Raw genomic sequence first — 16,588 nt, forward strand, 5'->3', positions numbered from 1 at the left:
GCTCCAGCGATCCTTCCATGGACTAGAGTAAGCATCTCGGAGTCAGAATATGCGCTTTGATGGAATGATCAAAGATTTTGGGTTTGTACAAAGTTTATGAGAAACTTGTATTTCCAAAGAAGTGAGTGGGAGCACTATAGAATTTTTGATGAGTATATGTTGTTGACTATTGTTGATCAGAAATGATGTAGAGTTTCTGGAAAGCATATAGGGTTATTTGAAAAGTGTTTTTCGATAGAAAACCTGGATTAAGATGCTTGAACACTGAGCATCAAGATTTATAAGGATAGATCAAAAACGCTTAATGGTACTTTCAAATGAGCACATACCTTGACATGATCTTGAAGGTGTTCAAGATGGATCAGTCAAAGAAGGAGTTCTTGCCTGAGTTGTAAGGTATGAAGTTAAGACTTAAAGCTCGACCACGACAGAAGAAAGAGAATGGACGAATGTCGCCCCCTATGCCTTAGCCATAGGCTCTATACAATATGTCATGCTTGGTACCACACCTGATATGTGCCTTGCCACGAGTCTGGCAAAGGGGTACAAGAGTGATCCAGGAATGGATCATTGGACAGCGGTCAAAATTGTCCTTGGAGTAATAAGGACATGTTTCTCGATTATGGAGGTGATAAAGAGTTCGGCGTAAAGGGTTACGTCGATGCAAGCTTTAACACCTATTCGAATGACTCTGAGTAGCAAACCGGATACGTATACTGGAGCGACCATTTGGAATAGCTCCAAGTGGAGCGTGGAAGCAGCATTTACAATATGACCTAGAGATTTGCGAAGTACATACGGATCTGAATGTTGCAGACCCGTTGACTAAAAAACCTCTCTCACAAGCAAAACATGATCAAACCCCAGAACTCATTGAGTCTTAATCACATGATGATGTGAAATAGTTTATTGACACTAGTAAACTCTTTGGATGTTGGTCACATGGCGATGTGACCTGTGAGTGTTAATCACATGGCGATGTAAACTAGATTATTGACTCTAGTGCAAGTGGGAGACTGTTGGAAATATGCTCTAGAGGCAATAATAAATTAGTTATTATTATTATATTTCCTTGTTCATGATGAACGTTTATTATCCATGCTATAATTGTATTGATAGGAAACTCAGATACATGTGTGGGTACATAGACAACACCATGTCCCTAGTAAGCCTCTAGTTGACTAGCTCGTTGATCAATAGATGGTTACAGTTTCCTGGCCATGGACATTGGATGTCGTTGACGGGATCACATCATTACGAGAATGATGTGATGGACAAGACCCAATCCTAAGCCTAGCACAAAGATCATGTAGTTCGTATGCTAAAGCTTTTCTAATGTCAAGTATCATTTCCTTAGACCATGAGATTGTGCAACTCCCGGATACCGTAGGAATGCTTTGGGTGTACCAAACGTCAGAACGTAACTGGGTGGCTATAAAGGTACACTACGAGTATCTCCGAAAGTGTCTGTTGGGTTGGCACGAATCGAGACTGGGATTTATCACTCCGTGTGACGGAGAGGTATCTCTGGGCCCACTCGGTAGGACATCATCATATGCGCAATGTGACCAAGGAGTTGATCAGGGGATGATGTGTTACAAAACGAGTAAAGAGACTTGCTGGTAACGAGATGGAACAAGGTATGGAGATACTAACGATCGAATCTCGGGCAAGTACTATACCGGTAGACAAAGGGAATTGAATACGGGATTGATTAAATCCTTGACATCGTGGTTCATCCGATGAGATCATCGTGGAACATGTGGGAGCCAACATGGGTATCCAGATCCCGTTGTTGGTTATTGGCCGGAGAGTTGTCTCGGTAATGTCTACGTGTCTCCCGAACCCGTAGGGTCTACACACTTAAGGTTCGATGACGCTAAGGTTATAGGGAATAGGTGTATGTGGTTACCGAATGTTGTTTAGAGTCCCGGATGAGATCCCGGATGTCATGAGGAGTTCCGGAATGGTTCGGAGGTAAAGATTTATATATGGGAAGTCATCATACGGTCACCGGAATAATTCAGGGGTTCCCGGTATTGTACCGGGACCACCGAAGGGGTTCCGGGGGTCCACCAGGAGGGTCCACCTGCCCCGGAGGGCCCTTTGGGCTGTTTGTGGAGAGGGACCAGCCCCTTAGTGGGTTGGGCGCCTTCCCCCTTAGGGCCCATGCGCCTAAGGTTTTGGGGGGAACCCTAAGGGGGGCGCCCCCTTGCCTTGGGGGGCAAGGCAACCCCCCTGGCCGTCGCCCCCTCCTCAGATTGGATCTGAGGGGGCCGGCCCCCCTCTCCCTTGCCCCTATATATACGTGGGGGGTGGGAGGACAGCCGCATCCAAGTTCTGGCGCAGCCCTTCCCCTCTCCCAAGTCCTCCTCCTCTCCCGCGGTGCTTGGCGAAGCCCTGCAGGATTGCCACGCTCCTTCTTCACCACCACGCCGTCGTGCTGCTATTAGATGGAGTCTTCCCCAACCTCTCCTTCTCCCCTTGCTGGATCAAGGTGTGGGAGACATCACCGGGCTGCACGTGTGTTGAACACGGAGGCGCCGTGGTTCGGCGCTTAGATCGGAATCAACCGCGATCTGAATTGCTACGAGTACGACTCCTTCATCCGTGTTCTTGCAATGCTTCCGCTTAGCGATCTACAAGGGTATGTAGATGCACTCTCCTTCCCCTCGTTGCTAGATTACTCCATAGATTGATCTTGGTGATGCGTAGAAAATTTTAAATTTCTGCTACGTTCCCCAACACTGGCCGCCCGTCGGAGCTGCCCATTGTCCGGGAGGGGCCAGCGTTGGTGTCCAAGATGCACCGACGGGGAAGCTGCGGCGAGGCTGCAGATCTGGAGCTGCCCCCGGTCTCCACCTTAGACCGCTCCTAGGCGATGCGGAGAGCAAGCTCATACTCCAGATCCACCTCGTCGTCGGAGCGGCTGCCGGAGCTCTACATTGCGCCGGATTCGATCGAAATCGATGAGGGGAGTGGAGAGGACGGAGCGAGAGAGGAGGGTGAGCTAGGGTTTCAGACGACGAGGCTGATGGGGGTTTTGTGGGACATCCGTGGGGGCAATGGTGGGCCAGGCTTGTCAGGCGGACGCGCCCGGGTGTGCCCAGGCCACCCCATATCCCCCATATTTGGGCTGGATATGGGGGGTGCCAGTCAGTCCGGGAGTTTGAGGTCCGTTTGAGGCGTTCGTCTGAGTCCAAAAAACATGACCGGATAGTGATCGGGCAGCCCGCCCGGGCGTATGAGGCGGCTTTGAGAGGTCCGACTGTAGATGCTCTTATACCCCTCTTCCTAACCGTATCCACACGTACTTGTTCGTCCAATCCTAGTCGAGGTATTGCATAGTGTATACCACAGTAATAATTGATCAAATGACCCTTGAGTTGGTCCTCCCACTTGGCAGTTGGGAATGAGGGAGGTGCTCAAGTTGTTGCTTCCTTTTTTCTGAACACAGTACAGACACAAACGCTCATATACACGCGTATGCACTCACCCCTATGAACGCACACATGCACACCCTACCCCTATGAGCACTTCCGAAAGAATGGGCCGACATGTCATCTTGAAATTTACGAAGTCACCGTAGGCACCTTATTGTCGACGGGAACGCCTCCTCCCACTGAATGCGCATTGCCGGAAATCCTAAAATAAATCCAGGAATAAATGCACGCACAAGGATTTGAACCCTGGTGGGCTGGGAATACCATAGTCCCTCTAACCATCCAACCACAGGTTGGTTTGCCAAGTTGCTGCTTCCTGTAACCTTGTATCCTGTACTACATGTACCCATCTTCGTCACGCGCATGCGTCCAGGAGCACCAACACACACACGCCCCTTTTTCGGGGGGGGGGGGGGTGAGGTTTTATCTTCTTTGTCCCGGCTCCCATCCTTCAGAAACTCACAAACAAAGGGGTCGTCCACGCCGTCAAGCTAGACTAGGCTAAGCTAAGCTAGAGACCTAGCTAGAGCGAGGAAGGGAGATGAAGCTCCTCCTTGGGGCGGCGCTCGCGCTGCCGCTGCTGCTTCTCACGGCGGCTGCCCATGCTCAGCGGTCCCCGAGGACCCATCTGGGCGACGGTACCGTCCTTCTCCTCAACCCCAAGGCTCCAATCCTCAGCTCGTTCCTCAGCTCTGATAGCATCTTGCTTGAATCGACCAGCCAATTTCTTGCTTCATTTTCTTCATCGTGCCATTTTTCTGTTGTCGGAACTGTCGATTATCGCCTTTGTTTTGCCACGTCTGATGATCAATTGCTGCCTCTGAGCAAATCTGGCCGGGGAACGCTGCTTAGTTTTGCCTCCTGGTTTTCACTTCTTCATCCCTAATTTCCCACCACCACCACCTTGTGACCATGAATGGGCGCAAGATCTTGTCGTTCCAAGAAACTAGCTTCTTCGTTCGACCCCGGCGTTTTAGTGGACTTGCTACGAACTTGTCATAATTGTCAACTTGTTGTATTTATGAACTTGTCGTCATTTTTGTGCCATAGCTCTCATGAAAGTATAGCGCCACCGACCCCAACGCCGTGGTATGAAGTACGGCGCTCCTAAACAAGGCACTATGAACTTGTAACAGCCCCAACCCAATAGCCCTATATGAGGACCTGTTTATTATTTGCGTTATAGTTTTGGAAGCGTATGCAATGTGTCTTTTCTTTTTCTCTTATGCATGTCAACCTTGTGTTTCACTTCAACTTCACATCTTGTTTACTTTCAGCAAGTCATTGTCCAACTTCCCAATATTCTAAACCCAACTCTCAACTCTCTTTAAATTTCTTCTTTTATCTTGAGTGACATTTTCACTTCCTCCTTAATTGTTCCATTTTTGCCCATAAATCACACTTATTGTATTGGGTTTCCATCTAAAATTTCAACCCATTTGAAGTTCATTTGATGGATTTCAAAATTCAGAAATATTAAATTAATTTCAACTTGTTTGAATACGGTGTACCTTCATGCACCTGTCCCAATTTTTTTGAACAGTTTGAAATGCTTACCATATGTTTCACATGGTAACTGTCCCAATTATTAACCACAAAATAAGCCAACCAAGTTTCACCTTTCCATGTCGTATAGAAAGAAAAGAAGCCGTCCAAGACAGACACTCATAACACTCGAAAAATCAAACGAGGATGATAGGGCATGTACAATAATTCTATCTTAATAGTGACACGTAGGATAAATGTTGAGGCGAGGAAGAGGTAAATCATAAGAGAAGATATGCCTTTATTAGTCGAGAGATGATGTCTTAGCAAAATATGTCTCATCATAAATTTAGGGATATCCAGGTATCAAAGATAAGACTAGAGATAACCAATTATACATTATTTTTTATTACCTTCTGCTTACATGACGAACTTAACATACACTGTCTTATCAACTACTCCCTCCGTCCCATAATGTAAGACTTTTTTGACTCCTCGCAAAAAAAAAGACGCTTTTGACACTATATTAGAGTCAAAAAACGTCTTAAATTATAGGACGAAGGGAGTATAGTATTGTGCATGCCTCTAAGTCAAAATCAAAAGGAAATAAACAAAGGGTGAGACCTCTTCCTGTTATGCGGCGCGCGCACGCGGGGCTGAAGGAGTTTTGCTACATCTAGGATGAAGTGCGTCGCAACCGTCGCATGTGGATCGCCATCTCGATCACGCGTCGCATTCGCATCGCATCGCATGCGGGGGTGGCGGCTGGCGTAGGGCCGGGCGCGGAGCACCCATCCAACTCCAATCCGACACACCCCTTTCCCTAACCGGAGCCACACGTGTAACGTGTTCATCGAATCGAGGCACTGCATACTAAGACTAGCCACAGTGGGAGTAACTTCGGTAGTAACATCGAGTCCAACTCAACAAATTTGCTTATGTGGCAATGAGTTAATGAGGAGAGATGTAGTACTAGTAACTTAGCTAGTTACTGTAACATCACATGTCCCAATGCAACATGAGTCTATAACCTAACAAATGAAGCTTTGCATGTTATCACACTTATGTTACTACCCACTATTGTGGCTAGTCTAATAATAATTATAATTCTCTAATTGACCAAGTGGCCCTTCAACCAAAACTTTGATAAAAAATTAGTCGTCCCACTTGGCAACTGGGAACGAAGGAGATGATCAAGGAAGTTGCTGCTTCCCGTTACCAACCCTGTACTGGTTGGCTGTGCGCCTGTACTACCTGGCAGTGGCAGGCTACATGTACCCATCACCGTCGTCTGTACGTACATACATGCGCATGCGTCCAGGTCCAGGGGCACCAACGCACGCACACCTGTCCCTTTCCGGGTGAGGTTTTTATCTTCTTTGTCCCGGCTCCCATCCTTCACAAGTCACAAACAAAGTGGGCCGTCGACGTCGTCGAGCTAAGCTAGAGACGTAGAGCGAGCGAGGGAGGGAGATGAGGCGGGGGAGCCAGCCCCTCCATGGCCACGGCGCCGCGCTCGCGCTCGCGCTGCTGCTTCTCGCGGCGGCCGCCCATGCTCAGCGGACCCTGAGGACCCATGCGGGCGACGGTAAGCACGCCTTCTTCCGTCCTCCTCAACCCCAAGGCTCACGCTGCTCTTCGTTCATGAACTCTGATCGCATCTTGCTTGAATTGACCAGCCAGTTTCTTGCTTCATTTTCTTCATCGTGCCCTTTTGCTGTCGTCGGAACCATCGATTATCGCCTCTTTCTTGCTCTGTCTGATGATCAACTGCTGCCGCTGAGCAAATCCCGCCGGGAAACACTGCCGAGTTTCCCTCCTGGTTTCCGCTTCTTCATCCCTAATTTCCCACCACCACCACCTTGCGACCATGAATGGGCGCAAGATCTTGCCGTCACAACAAATTAGCATGTTCGTTCGGGCGTCTCGGTCAAAAAAGTCAATCGCCGCACCTCGATGCCCGTGTTTCATTTCGGCGTTTGACTTTGGCTGGCCCGCACAGAAAAGTCAGAAACCATGTCCGGTCTCGCCTGCCTGGTTTTGCCCCCACTCCCTGGCCGTCGGATCCGCATCGGACGGCCAACCGACCACGTGGGCGTTCCTTTTCTGTCTTTTTGACCCGGTTTTTTGTTCTCGCATGCAGCGGCGGCGCTGAACGCGGTGTTCGCCAAACTCGGCCAGAAGGCGTCGTCCTCATGGAACATCAGCGGCAACCTCTGCACCGGCGCCGCCACGGACGACACCGACATCGACAACGACCCCAACTTCAACCCGGCCATCAAGTGCCTCTGCTCCACCGGCAACGCCTCCGTCTGCCGCATCACAAGGCTGTAAGTGCCCGCCGCGCCCAGCCTGCTCGATGAAATGCCTACCGCGCCAATAGCTGATGGGACGCTCGTCAATGCAGGAAAATATACGCCTTGGACGCGGTCGGCCCGATACCAGAAGAGCTGTGGAACCTCACCAGCCTCACCAATTTGTATGTCCTCTCAACTTTCAAACGTGAAATGGTCTCTAGGACAAAGCACTATGTTCGAGGGGCCGGCAGAGTTGGCTGTTTGCCGGTTAACTCTGCCACCCAACTTTTGCCCAAGTTTACACATTCTAGCTTTTTGCCATTGCCCTCATAGATGATCGCTACATAATTTCAGTTAATGGTTACCAATATTTTCTAGTATGTTTTTTAGCATCCCTGATTCCATTGGAACCGCCCACAATATCGATTATATATACTTATAGTGGCAATGATTTCTTGAGCTCTGCTGTGCTAACGTGAAAAAGACATTCTGTATAATATGCCAATTTCACTAAATTCAATTATTTCTTGATGTTGTTTCAGGAATTTAGCACAAAATTACTTAACAGGGCCTATACCATCGTTCATTGAGAAGCTGGATCAGATGCAGTACTTGTACGATTCGGAACTCAAAACATGATTACATCAAATAAATAGATTTGTTTCTTGTCATTTAATCTAACACTTCCTCTCTTGAATATATTAGGAGTTTGGGCATCAATGCGTTATCTGGACCTCTACCAAAGGAGCTCGGGAACCTTACGAATCTTGTATCACTGTAAGAAATATACCTTTAGTAATTTATTTATTTCATCATACAACTGTATCGTGTCTTTAATCAATAGAACAATAAATATCAATTGGTTGCCACCAACCTCAAGTTTGCAAGATTCAATAAAGGACTCTGAAATTGTTAGTGAGATCTTTATTCCTTGTCTATTCTTGACATCTTGTACCGAGGACGAGGACTTAGTTAAACTCGGGTTGAAGGGTAGCTATGCTGATAACTTCCATACTTCTTAGAATATAGATTATAGTTGCCAGGTTCACTTGTCTAACCTGGAATTCTTGGTGTACTTTTAGGGGCATTGGCTCAAACAAATTTAATGGCTCACTACCTTCGGAGTTGGGAAACCTGGCCAAACTTGAACAAATGTATGTATTTACTGAATTCTGGGCATTCCTTTTTTCCTTCTGCCAAGCGATTTTTTTTGGGGGTTGGGCTAGTGTCATCTCAATGTCTAATTTCTGCTGTTTTTGTATTTATCACTTACAGGTACATCGACAGTGCTGGCCTTAGTGGCCCACTACCAGCGTCACTTTCCAGCCTTACGAAAATGAAAATATTGTATGCCTATAATTGATATGTTGTTGACATTATAGTGTTTCACACCATCTCATCTTATTGTACTTTTCTGCTTTTTGCTTAGGTGGGCATCAGATAATGATTTTACTGGCCAGATACCAGATTATATTGGGAGCTGGAGTTTAACAGAGCTGTAAGATTGCTAGTGATCTCAGTTATAGCAATTCTCTAAAAATATAAAAACACTGCAAGTAATATGAATATGTTTACACAATTCCAAAGAATATTTGTTTCTTCGGGAAGTTTTCAGAGAATATTTGTGCAGTTTGCTTCGATTACCTACAAGGCTACAAGCCAAGCTTTAGTTTGTGAAAAACATAAATTGGTGTGGAAGTGGGAGAGTCATTTCAAATAGTTAAAGCTTAGATGAGTGCTAGTTTCAGATAAGGTGATGAGTAAGCATTGAATCACTTTGAATACTCTGTCGTCTCTTCAGAAGTAAGTTGTACTTCTAGCTAAATATGTTCACATTCTTTTGTTTTCCAAAGAATAGAGATGTCCTTTCTTTCACTACTTGGTTACTGAATCCGTCAATAAATGGTGCTTGAAGTGACTAACTAGAACCATGACATTGTAGGAGGTTTCAAGGCAATTCTTTCGAAGGTCCGATTCCAGCTACTCTTTCCAATCTTGCCCAATTGACAAGCTTGTAAGGGCCTACTGCCGGTGATAAGAGCTAAAATGTCATTTTAAATGTCAAGGTTGCAGCAGGGACAGTTAATAATCTACTTCTATGGTGCAGACGAATCGGTGATATATTAAATGGGAGTTCTTCTTCACTGGCATTCGTCAATAACATGACATCTTTGAGCACCTTGTATGCATAACTTGTTATTCACTTAGTGGGTCAGATTACAGTTCCAATTTGATGTAACTCGAGAGGTTCGTCAATCCTAAAACATGCAACATGTTTTTCTCTTTTTGCAGGGTTTTGAGGAACTGCAGGATATCTGATAAGCTTTCATCGATTGACTTTTCAAAGTTGACGAGTTTAGACTTACTGTAAGCATTTTATTTCCATAATAAACTACAGCCAAATTCCTTCCGTGCAAGATACTTAAATGCATCACGATAGATTATACATTGGCTGATGACATCCTTCCTTTTCGCTTCTTTTTTTGTTTACAGGGATTTGAGTTTCAACAATATCACAGGCCAAGTACCACAAACCTTGTTGAATCTGAACTCACTAAAGTTCTTGTATGGACTATCTTGACTTGCAAAGCATATTTCTATGAAATGAAGGCTTTCATCATTCTTGTAGCTAATGTTTATAAATTTTGTTGTGACTAGATTTCTTGGGAATAATAGCCTTTCAGGGAATCTCCCAAGCTCAATAGGATCTTCGCTTAAAAATTTGTATGTAATGTGGTTAATGTTATTTACACAATAAATAAGGAAGGTGTTTATTTAATCTCTAATGGTGCTTTCATATTTTTATTTTGTATAGAGATTTTTCTTACAACCAGCTCTCAGGAACTGTTCCTTCTTGGGCTAAAGATTCACAATTGTAAGTTCCAAATTCTGAAACTTCCCTTTTTTGCTCAACCAAATATAGCCCAATTAAGGGCACGTTTGGTCTAGGTTAGGCACCTGAGCTTACTTGATAGGTTTATAGTGTACAGGTGAAAAATGCTAGAATCATATTTGATAAATCTGAAAGGCTGTTTTGGTGTATTTATCGTACAAGTATTTATAAAAAATATTAAGACGCCTATTGCTCATACTGTGTGTGAAAGGACTAAGGAGACATTAGTCTTACAGTCTAGCTCAAAATTTATGCATAAATTAACTTTTCTTATTTAAACTATTGCAAAGAAGCCCTAATATGCTATGAAGTACGAACAATGCATTCTGATTTTTTGCCTAATTTCCTTCTACTTAGGAATCTGGTGACAAATAATTTCGTGGCTGATAGTTCCAGCAACAGGTTCGGCCATATTTCAATATGTCCTCAACATCTGAAGTATAATTAGTAAATTCTTTTGGCTTTTATTTTGGGTTCAAAATGTCACTTTGTTACATTTGCAGTGTCTTACCTACGGGGTGGGGGTGCCTTCAGCGTAATACACCATGTTTTCTTGGTTCGCCACAGTGTGAGACTACTGCCTTTTGAAAATTTAAGCATATGCCTACTTGAGGAACTATAAACCTGCTACTGCAGCTTTACTAAACTAGTACTGGTATTAAATGATTTAATCTTCCTGCAGCTTCTTCATTTGCTGTGGACTCTGGTAGTAGGCGACCCGTATCAGGCTCAGATAATTCTTTCTACGAATCTGATGATGCAAGTCTTGGACCTGCGTCATTTTATGTTACAGGAGCACAAACATGGGGTGTTAGCAATGTTGGAAGGTTCATGGATGCACAGAATGGCAGTTATATAATCTACAGTTCACGCCAGTTTCTGAATACACTTGACACAGAACTGTTCCGGAATGCAAGGATGTCACCTTCATCCATAAGATACTTTGGTATTGGACTTGAAAATGGAAACTATACAGTTACACTACAATTTGCAGAGTTTGACTTCCCAGATGGTCAGTCTTGGAAGAGCACGGGGAGAAGGGTTTTCGATATATATGTTCAGGTAGGTTCCTGTCCCCCTTATAAGTGATAACCAATACTATTAGCTTATAACCTGCTCAATATTATTTTATTCTTGATTTTGTTGGTATAGGGTGTGCGTAAAGAACAGAACTTTGACATAAGGAAGACGGCAGGCGGGAAATCTTACACTGCTGTTAGGAAGCAGTACATTGTTCCTGTCACAAAGAACTTTCTTGAGATTCATCTCTTCTGGGCTGGCAAGGGCACTTGCTGCATTCCTACTCAAGGCTACTACGGGCCTGCGATCTCAGCTTTGAGTGCAACACCAAGTACTTTCCTTGACTTGAAATAATGGTTTTAATACCGACTACCATATATTCTCCAGATTAACTTGGCAGAAATACATACTAAGTTATGCTGAATGTAATCCTGTGCAGCTTGAAATAATAGCAAAGGGAAATACTAGAGCGTCAATATGAAAATGAGGGTTGATCTGTACATATTTCACTTGGTCCTTGATGTACTCATAACTGTTATAGAAGTTCTAATTATTATACTTTCAGTACCATGGAATGTGGAAACGCATCTAGTCAGGCTTTGCTCAAACTAGAACATTTGGATATTGTTCATCGAAATAAATGAGAGGCTTCGTAGAAATATCAATTTGTCTGTTGTCACTACTGTATTACCTATTACATTTGTTAGACATTCACAAGAGAACTAGTAAATCAAATATACTAAACAAACTACTCAGGGATGCTCTGGAGTTATTTTTCTTAAAGGGCAGCCCGGTGCACGTAGCTCCCGCTTGCGCAGGGTCCGGGGAAGGGTCCGACCACTTTGGGTCTATAGTTTTCAGTAAGAAAATTTTAGAGAAGTGAAATACCTAATACATGTATCACCTGATATTTAAGATGTAATACACCAACCAGTTTGCACATAGTCGGACCTTTCATTTAACTTCACTTGAAATATACTGACTGTTGACATCGCATGTTTCTAACAAGTGAACTTTTTATCAGATTTCACCCCTAGAGTGCGTAATGCTGCGGCAAAGAAGAATGGTAGTAAAACAGGCGTGATTGTCGGAGTTATAGTTGGTCTAGCAGTTTTAGGATTGGTAGCATTTGCCGCGATCTTTGTTTGGAGGCAGAAAAAGAGAAAACTATCATTGGAGCAAGAAGGTATGGGATATACTAGGACCACATTGTATTCTAACTGAGCAAAGGAGTAGTCAAAGTAAGCTTATTGTATGTTTTGTGATGTCTTGCAGAGCTCTACAGTATTGTGGGAAGACCTAATGTCCTCAGTTATGGTGAGCTGAGGTCAGCTACTGATAATTTCAGTCCTGATAACCTTCTTGGTCAAGGAGGATATGGATCAGTTTATAAGGTTGGTTCATCCCATACATTCAGTCTTGAATTTTCTGTAAAGTTTTCGTTCTGGAAGTAACTTTAGATAAGCTAGTAATACACGTAAACATCAGAAGACAGACCTGCTTACACAGATTATTTTTTATATCTCAATTTCTTCACATACTTGTCGATAACTTTCGAAAATGAAGAGGGGGTGTTTATTTCAGCGTATCTGGAGCAAATTATGTTTGGCAGTGCGACACCTGAAACTTTCATTGGTGAAAAATGTCGCCTTTTTGCAGGGAAAGTTAACTGATGGTAGGTTCGTGGCAGTGAAGCAGCTGTCTGAAAAATCTCATCAGGGAAAAAGGGAATTTGCAACGGAAATAGAAACTATATCTCGAGTGCAACACCGTAATCTGGTGAAGCTGTATGGTTGCTGCCTTGAGGGCAATAAGCCACTGCTGGTTTATGAGTACCTGGAGAATGGAAGCCTGGACCATGCTCTGTTTGGTACAACTTCTTTTGATTGATGGAGCTACATTTCTGCAGATTCACGCTTAGTATAAACAACTAAAAACTTAAACCTACATTTGCAGGCAAAGGGAAGTCAAGCCTAGACTGGCCAACGCGTTTTGAGATATGCTTAGGCGTCGCAAGAGGTCTGTCCTATCTTCATGAAGAGTCTAGCATCCGTGTTGTGCACAGGGACATCAAGGCCAGCAATATCTTACTTGATGCCAATCTCAATCCTAAGATCTCGGATTTCGGGCTCGCCAAACTTTATGATGACCAGAAGACACATGTGAGCACCAAGGTTGCTGGTACATTGTAAGTGCATTTCCACCTTGTCAACCTTTATGTCCACATAGTATTTTCATGTGTATGCTGATGGCGTGTCTTTCTCCTTCTTAAAGTGGTTATCTCGCACCTGAGTATGCCATGAGAGGCCATATGACAGAGAAGATCGACGTGTTTGCATTCGGTGTCGTGGTATTGGAGACTTTAGCTGGAAGACCAAACTACAGTACAAAGGACGAGAACAAGGTTTATATTTTCGAATGGGTAAGCTCACTGATGCCCTCTGTGCGCTGGTGGTCTCGTGCAACAAGTTAGAAAACAGGAAAAACTGATTTCCTTGAATAAAACATCACCTGAATGTTTTCAGGTGTGGGAACTATACGAGGACAACCGCGCGCTGGACGTTGTGGACCCGAGGCTGGAAGAGTTCGACAGCGAGGAGGTGCTCCGTGCCATCAAGGTGGCACTGCTCTGCACCCAGGGCTCGCCCCACCAGCGCCCCCCCATGTCGAGGGTGGTGGCGATGCTGACGGGCGACGTCGAGGCGCCCGACGTGGTGACCAAGCCGAGCTACATCACGGAGTGGCAGATCAAGGGCGGCAACACCACCTACATGAGCACCGATGTCAGCGGGCAGTCAAGCTCTGCGCCAAGGCCCCATTCGTCGACGTCCCAAACCTCGTCGCCGTTCCTGAGCTCCGTCATTGACGAAGGCCGCTGATACAATTCGACCGGTTGATGTCGATCGACCTTTTGTGGTACAGATTTGCCGAGAATGCATGCTTTTCACGGATGAGTACAGTAGGTGTATGTAGGATGAGTATTGAGTAGCAGGTAAAGTTGTATGTGTAGTTCGTGTGTAGGTGAAGCTCTGAATTCTTTGGTCCGCTTGAACGCGCGTACGATTTGCAATAATTTTGGGCTTGGACTTTGAAGTTTCGAAGTCCGAGGAAGGTTCGTGGCCTCTTCTTGCCCACGTGCTTGCTTGAGAAGAATCAAGAATGTCTGTCCGGTCGTCGCGATATTGGACTTTTGCGATTTCCTTTATGACAGCGCATTTTATTTCTGGCTTTTAGACTGGACCATAAGGCAGGTGATCCATGGCTACTTGGTTTCAGATTCGCTTGGTCTCTTGACTCTTTTTCCAGGAAACATGGGTAGCTATAAAGCTGAACACCAGGCACATCAGTGACGCATGGGTGATGACGTTGCTCCGTCAACATTTTCCTACAACTTTGTCCGGTGGAAGAAAATTATATACTTCTTGTTTCAGATATCATCTTGAATCTTGACCGTTGATTCTTGGCGGAGAGATGTGCTCAAAGTCATATCAGCGCATTAAGGCGATTGCTTCGGCCTTAGGCATTGGCTGGTTCACTGCATTTGGGTGTTGGGTAACATGTCTGGATCGGCTTGATAAAGTTGAAGGTCATTATGTTATTTAAAAACCATGTGGTCATTTTAAATTAGCAACTAGGTAGCATTTTAAAACTGGACAAGTTGAGTACTGCATCACCCTGGTTAATGTCGATGCTTTCTTTGACTTGAACCTAATTAACATGGTAAGATCCATGCATGTTCAGGCATCAGGCCAAGGTTGGCACAAACCACAACCAAAGAGAGAAGGACCGACCACGCTAACAAACTAAGCTCCTTATTAATTACCCTCGACACAGATGTAAATACACACCTAACGAGAAGATGTTACTTGTTAGCCGCCTTCCAATCCTACGAAATGCCCCAACTTCCACCATATATTCACTTAACTTAATAAAACGTCCATGCGAGATTCCAATTAATTTGCTTCGCCACCTGCTCCGTGTGCATGTGGATGCATGTATATTCCTACTTGCGCGCTACAACCATCAAGGGGCAGAAAAAAAAATGTAAATTCAGGACAATGCCAAGCACGATGAGTCTCGACTGGACTCATTCATGTGAGCTCAATCTGTTCTTGTCACGCCTCTTGGTCACGGTCCAAGCCAGCCATCTGAGAATAGACTATTCCATTCGAGCGCCGCGCATTTATGCATTCATCTATAGAATTCAGCAACACACCAGATAACAACAGGAAAAAATACCAGTAGTACCAACAACTCACTCTTCTTTTGGCCGCATTGTAGTAAGAGCAGGTGCATGCAGCTTGATCGGCCTAGTAGGAGTGCTGTACTGTACTATAGTGAGTAGGGGCCGCCACCTCCATAAAAAAACAATCGCCCAGCACCCACTTGGCTGCATGTTTCCTCCCACAGCTCCTCTGAGTATATCTCTATTCTCTAGCGGATGCCTGCTTTATTGCTCTGGTTCATCGCCTCTTCTTCCAGTAGGCAGTAGGACTGCAATCTGACGGGGAGGAGGGGAGGGAGGGAGATGGGTCTTCCGAGTCCAGGGTGGAGCTCGTGCCTCCGCCATGGCTCCGTGCTCCTCTTGCCGCTGCTCCTGTCAGCCCTGCTGTGTTCTTCCTGGAGGGCGGCCGCTCAGGCTCAGGCTCCGCCGCCGCCGCCGCAGACCGACCCGACCGAAGGTATGCAGTGGATTAGTAGTAGTAGCACGCATTCGCTGCTCATCTCTGGTTGTTAAGCTCTGTTTGGTTGACGGTTGTTGGTTGGTTTCTGGGCGGGGTGGAATGCAGCGGCGGCCGTGAACGCGATACTGGGGAAGCTGGGGCTAGCGGCGCCGGCGTCGTGGAACATCAGCGGCAACCCCTGCAGCGGCGCCGCCACGGACGACACGCCGCTGGACGACAACCCCAACTTCAACCCGGCCATCAAGTGCGACTGCACCGACCAGAACGGCACCCTCTGCCACGTCACCAGACTGTAAGCTCCAGCTCTTCCTCTCTCGCCATCCGTTCCATATTTTTCTCGTCTGCCCGAATTGCTGACCGGCGGCCCAGCTGATCAGTTGGAGAAGATGAACCATTTTGTTCTTGGTTGGATGGAGCAGGAAGATAAACTCGCTGGACGCGGCTGGCCCCATTCCGGAAGAGTTGCGGAACCTCACCCACCTCATCAAACTGTATGTGCTATCCACTTCTAGGCTCAAGAGTGCTCACCAACAACCACTGTTCACCAAGCAATACTACTATACCAAGTTAAAACCCCACGCCTTGAGTAGCTAGACATCTTAGCTCAACTACTGAGTATATTACTTGCATGCGCGATGTGGTTGATGAATTTTTGCTTTCTGATTAAATATGAATATATGATGACTCTTGGATTAAATATGAATTTTGCTTGCTGATTAAATACGAATATTCGGTGTTATTCAGAATCGATACAATTTATAGATT

The 16,588-nt window shown here is 45.3% G+C and overlaps 2 protein-coding genes across 2 annotated transcripts in view; both read left to right on the forward strand.

Annotated features, from left to right (window-relative positions):
- The first annotated feature begins 6,347 nt into the window (after positions 1-6,347).
- LOC119365333 (probable LRR receptor-like serine/threonine-protein kinase At1g56130) lies at positions 6,348-14,288 on the forward strand. The gene is made up of 24 exons (XM_037630950.1): positions 6,348-6,516; positions 7,072-7,258; positions 7,336-7,407; positions 7,768-7,839; positions 7,931-8,002; positions 8,308-8,379; positions 8,501-8,572; positions 8,655-8,723; positions 9,168-9,239; positions 9,333-9,407; positions 9,518-9,592; positions 9,719-9,790; positions 9,884-9,949; positions 10,041-10,100; positions 10,476-10,520; positions 10,622-10,686; positions 10,801-11,180; positions 11,271-11,469; positions 12,163-12,324; positions 12,414-12,532; positions 12,798-13,008; positions 13,095-13,326; positions 13,413-13,560; positions 13,664-14,288. The coding sequence occupies exons 1-24, from the start codon at positions 6,402-6,404 to the stop codon at positions 14,015-14,017; spliced, it is 3,066 nt and encodes a 1,021-aa protein (XP_037486847.1). The 5' UTR covers positions 6,348-6,401; the 3' UTR covers positions 14,018-14,288.
- A 1,263-nt stretch (positions 14,289-15,551) lies between these two features.
- LOC119365334 (probable LRR receptor-like serine/threonine-protein kinase At1g56130) overlaps positions 15,552-16,588 on the forward strand; it is a 9,498-nt gene continuing 8,461 nt past the window's right edge. The window contains exons 1-3 of the mRNA XM_037630951.1: positions 15,552-15,820; positions 15,929-16,115; positions 16,243-16,314. Of these exons, the coding sequence (XP_037486848.1) occupies positions 15,667-15,820; positions 15,929-16,115; positions 16,243-16,314 (413 nt within the window). The 5' untranslated portion in view covers positions 15,552-15,666. The remainder of the gene's footprint in view (positions 15,821-15,928; positions 16,116-16,242; positions 16,315-16,588) is intronic.

The sequence above is a fragment of the Triticum dicoccoides genome, chromosome 2B, assembly GCF_002162155.2.
Source record: "Triticum dicoccoides isolate Atlit2015 ecotype Zavitan chromosome 2B, WEW_v2.0, whole genome shotgun sequence".
Classification (NCBI taxonomy): Eukaryota; Viridiplantae; Streptophyta; class Magnoliopsida; order Poales; family Poaceae; genus Triticum; species Triticum dicoccoides.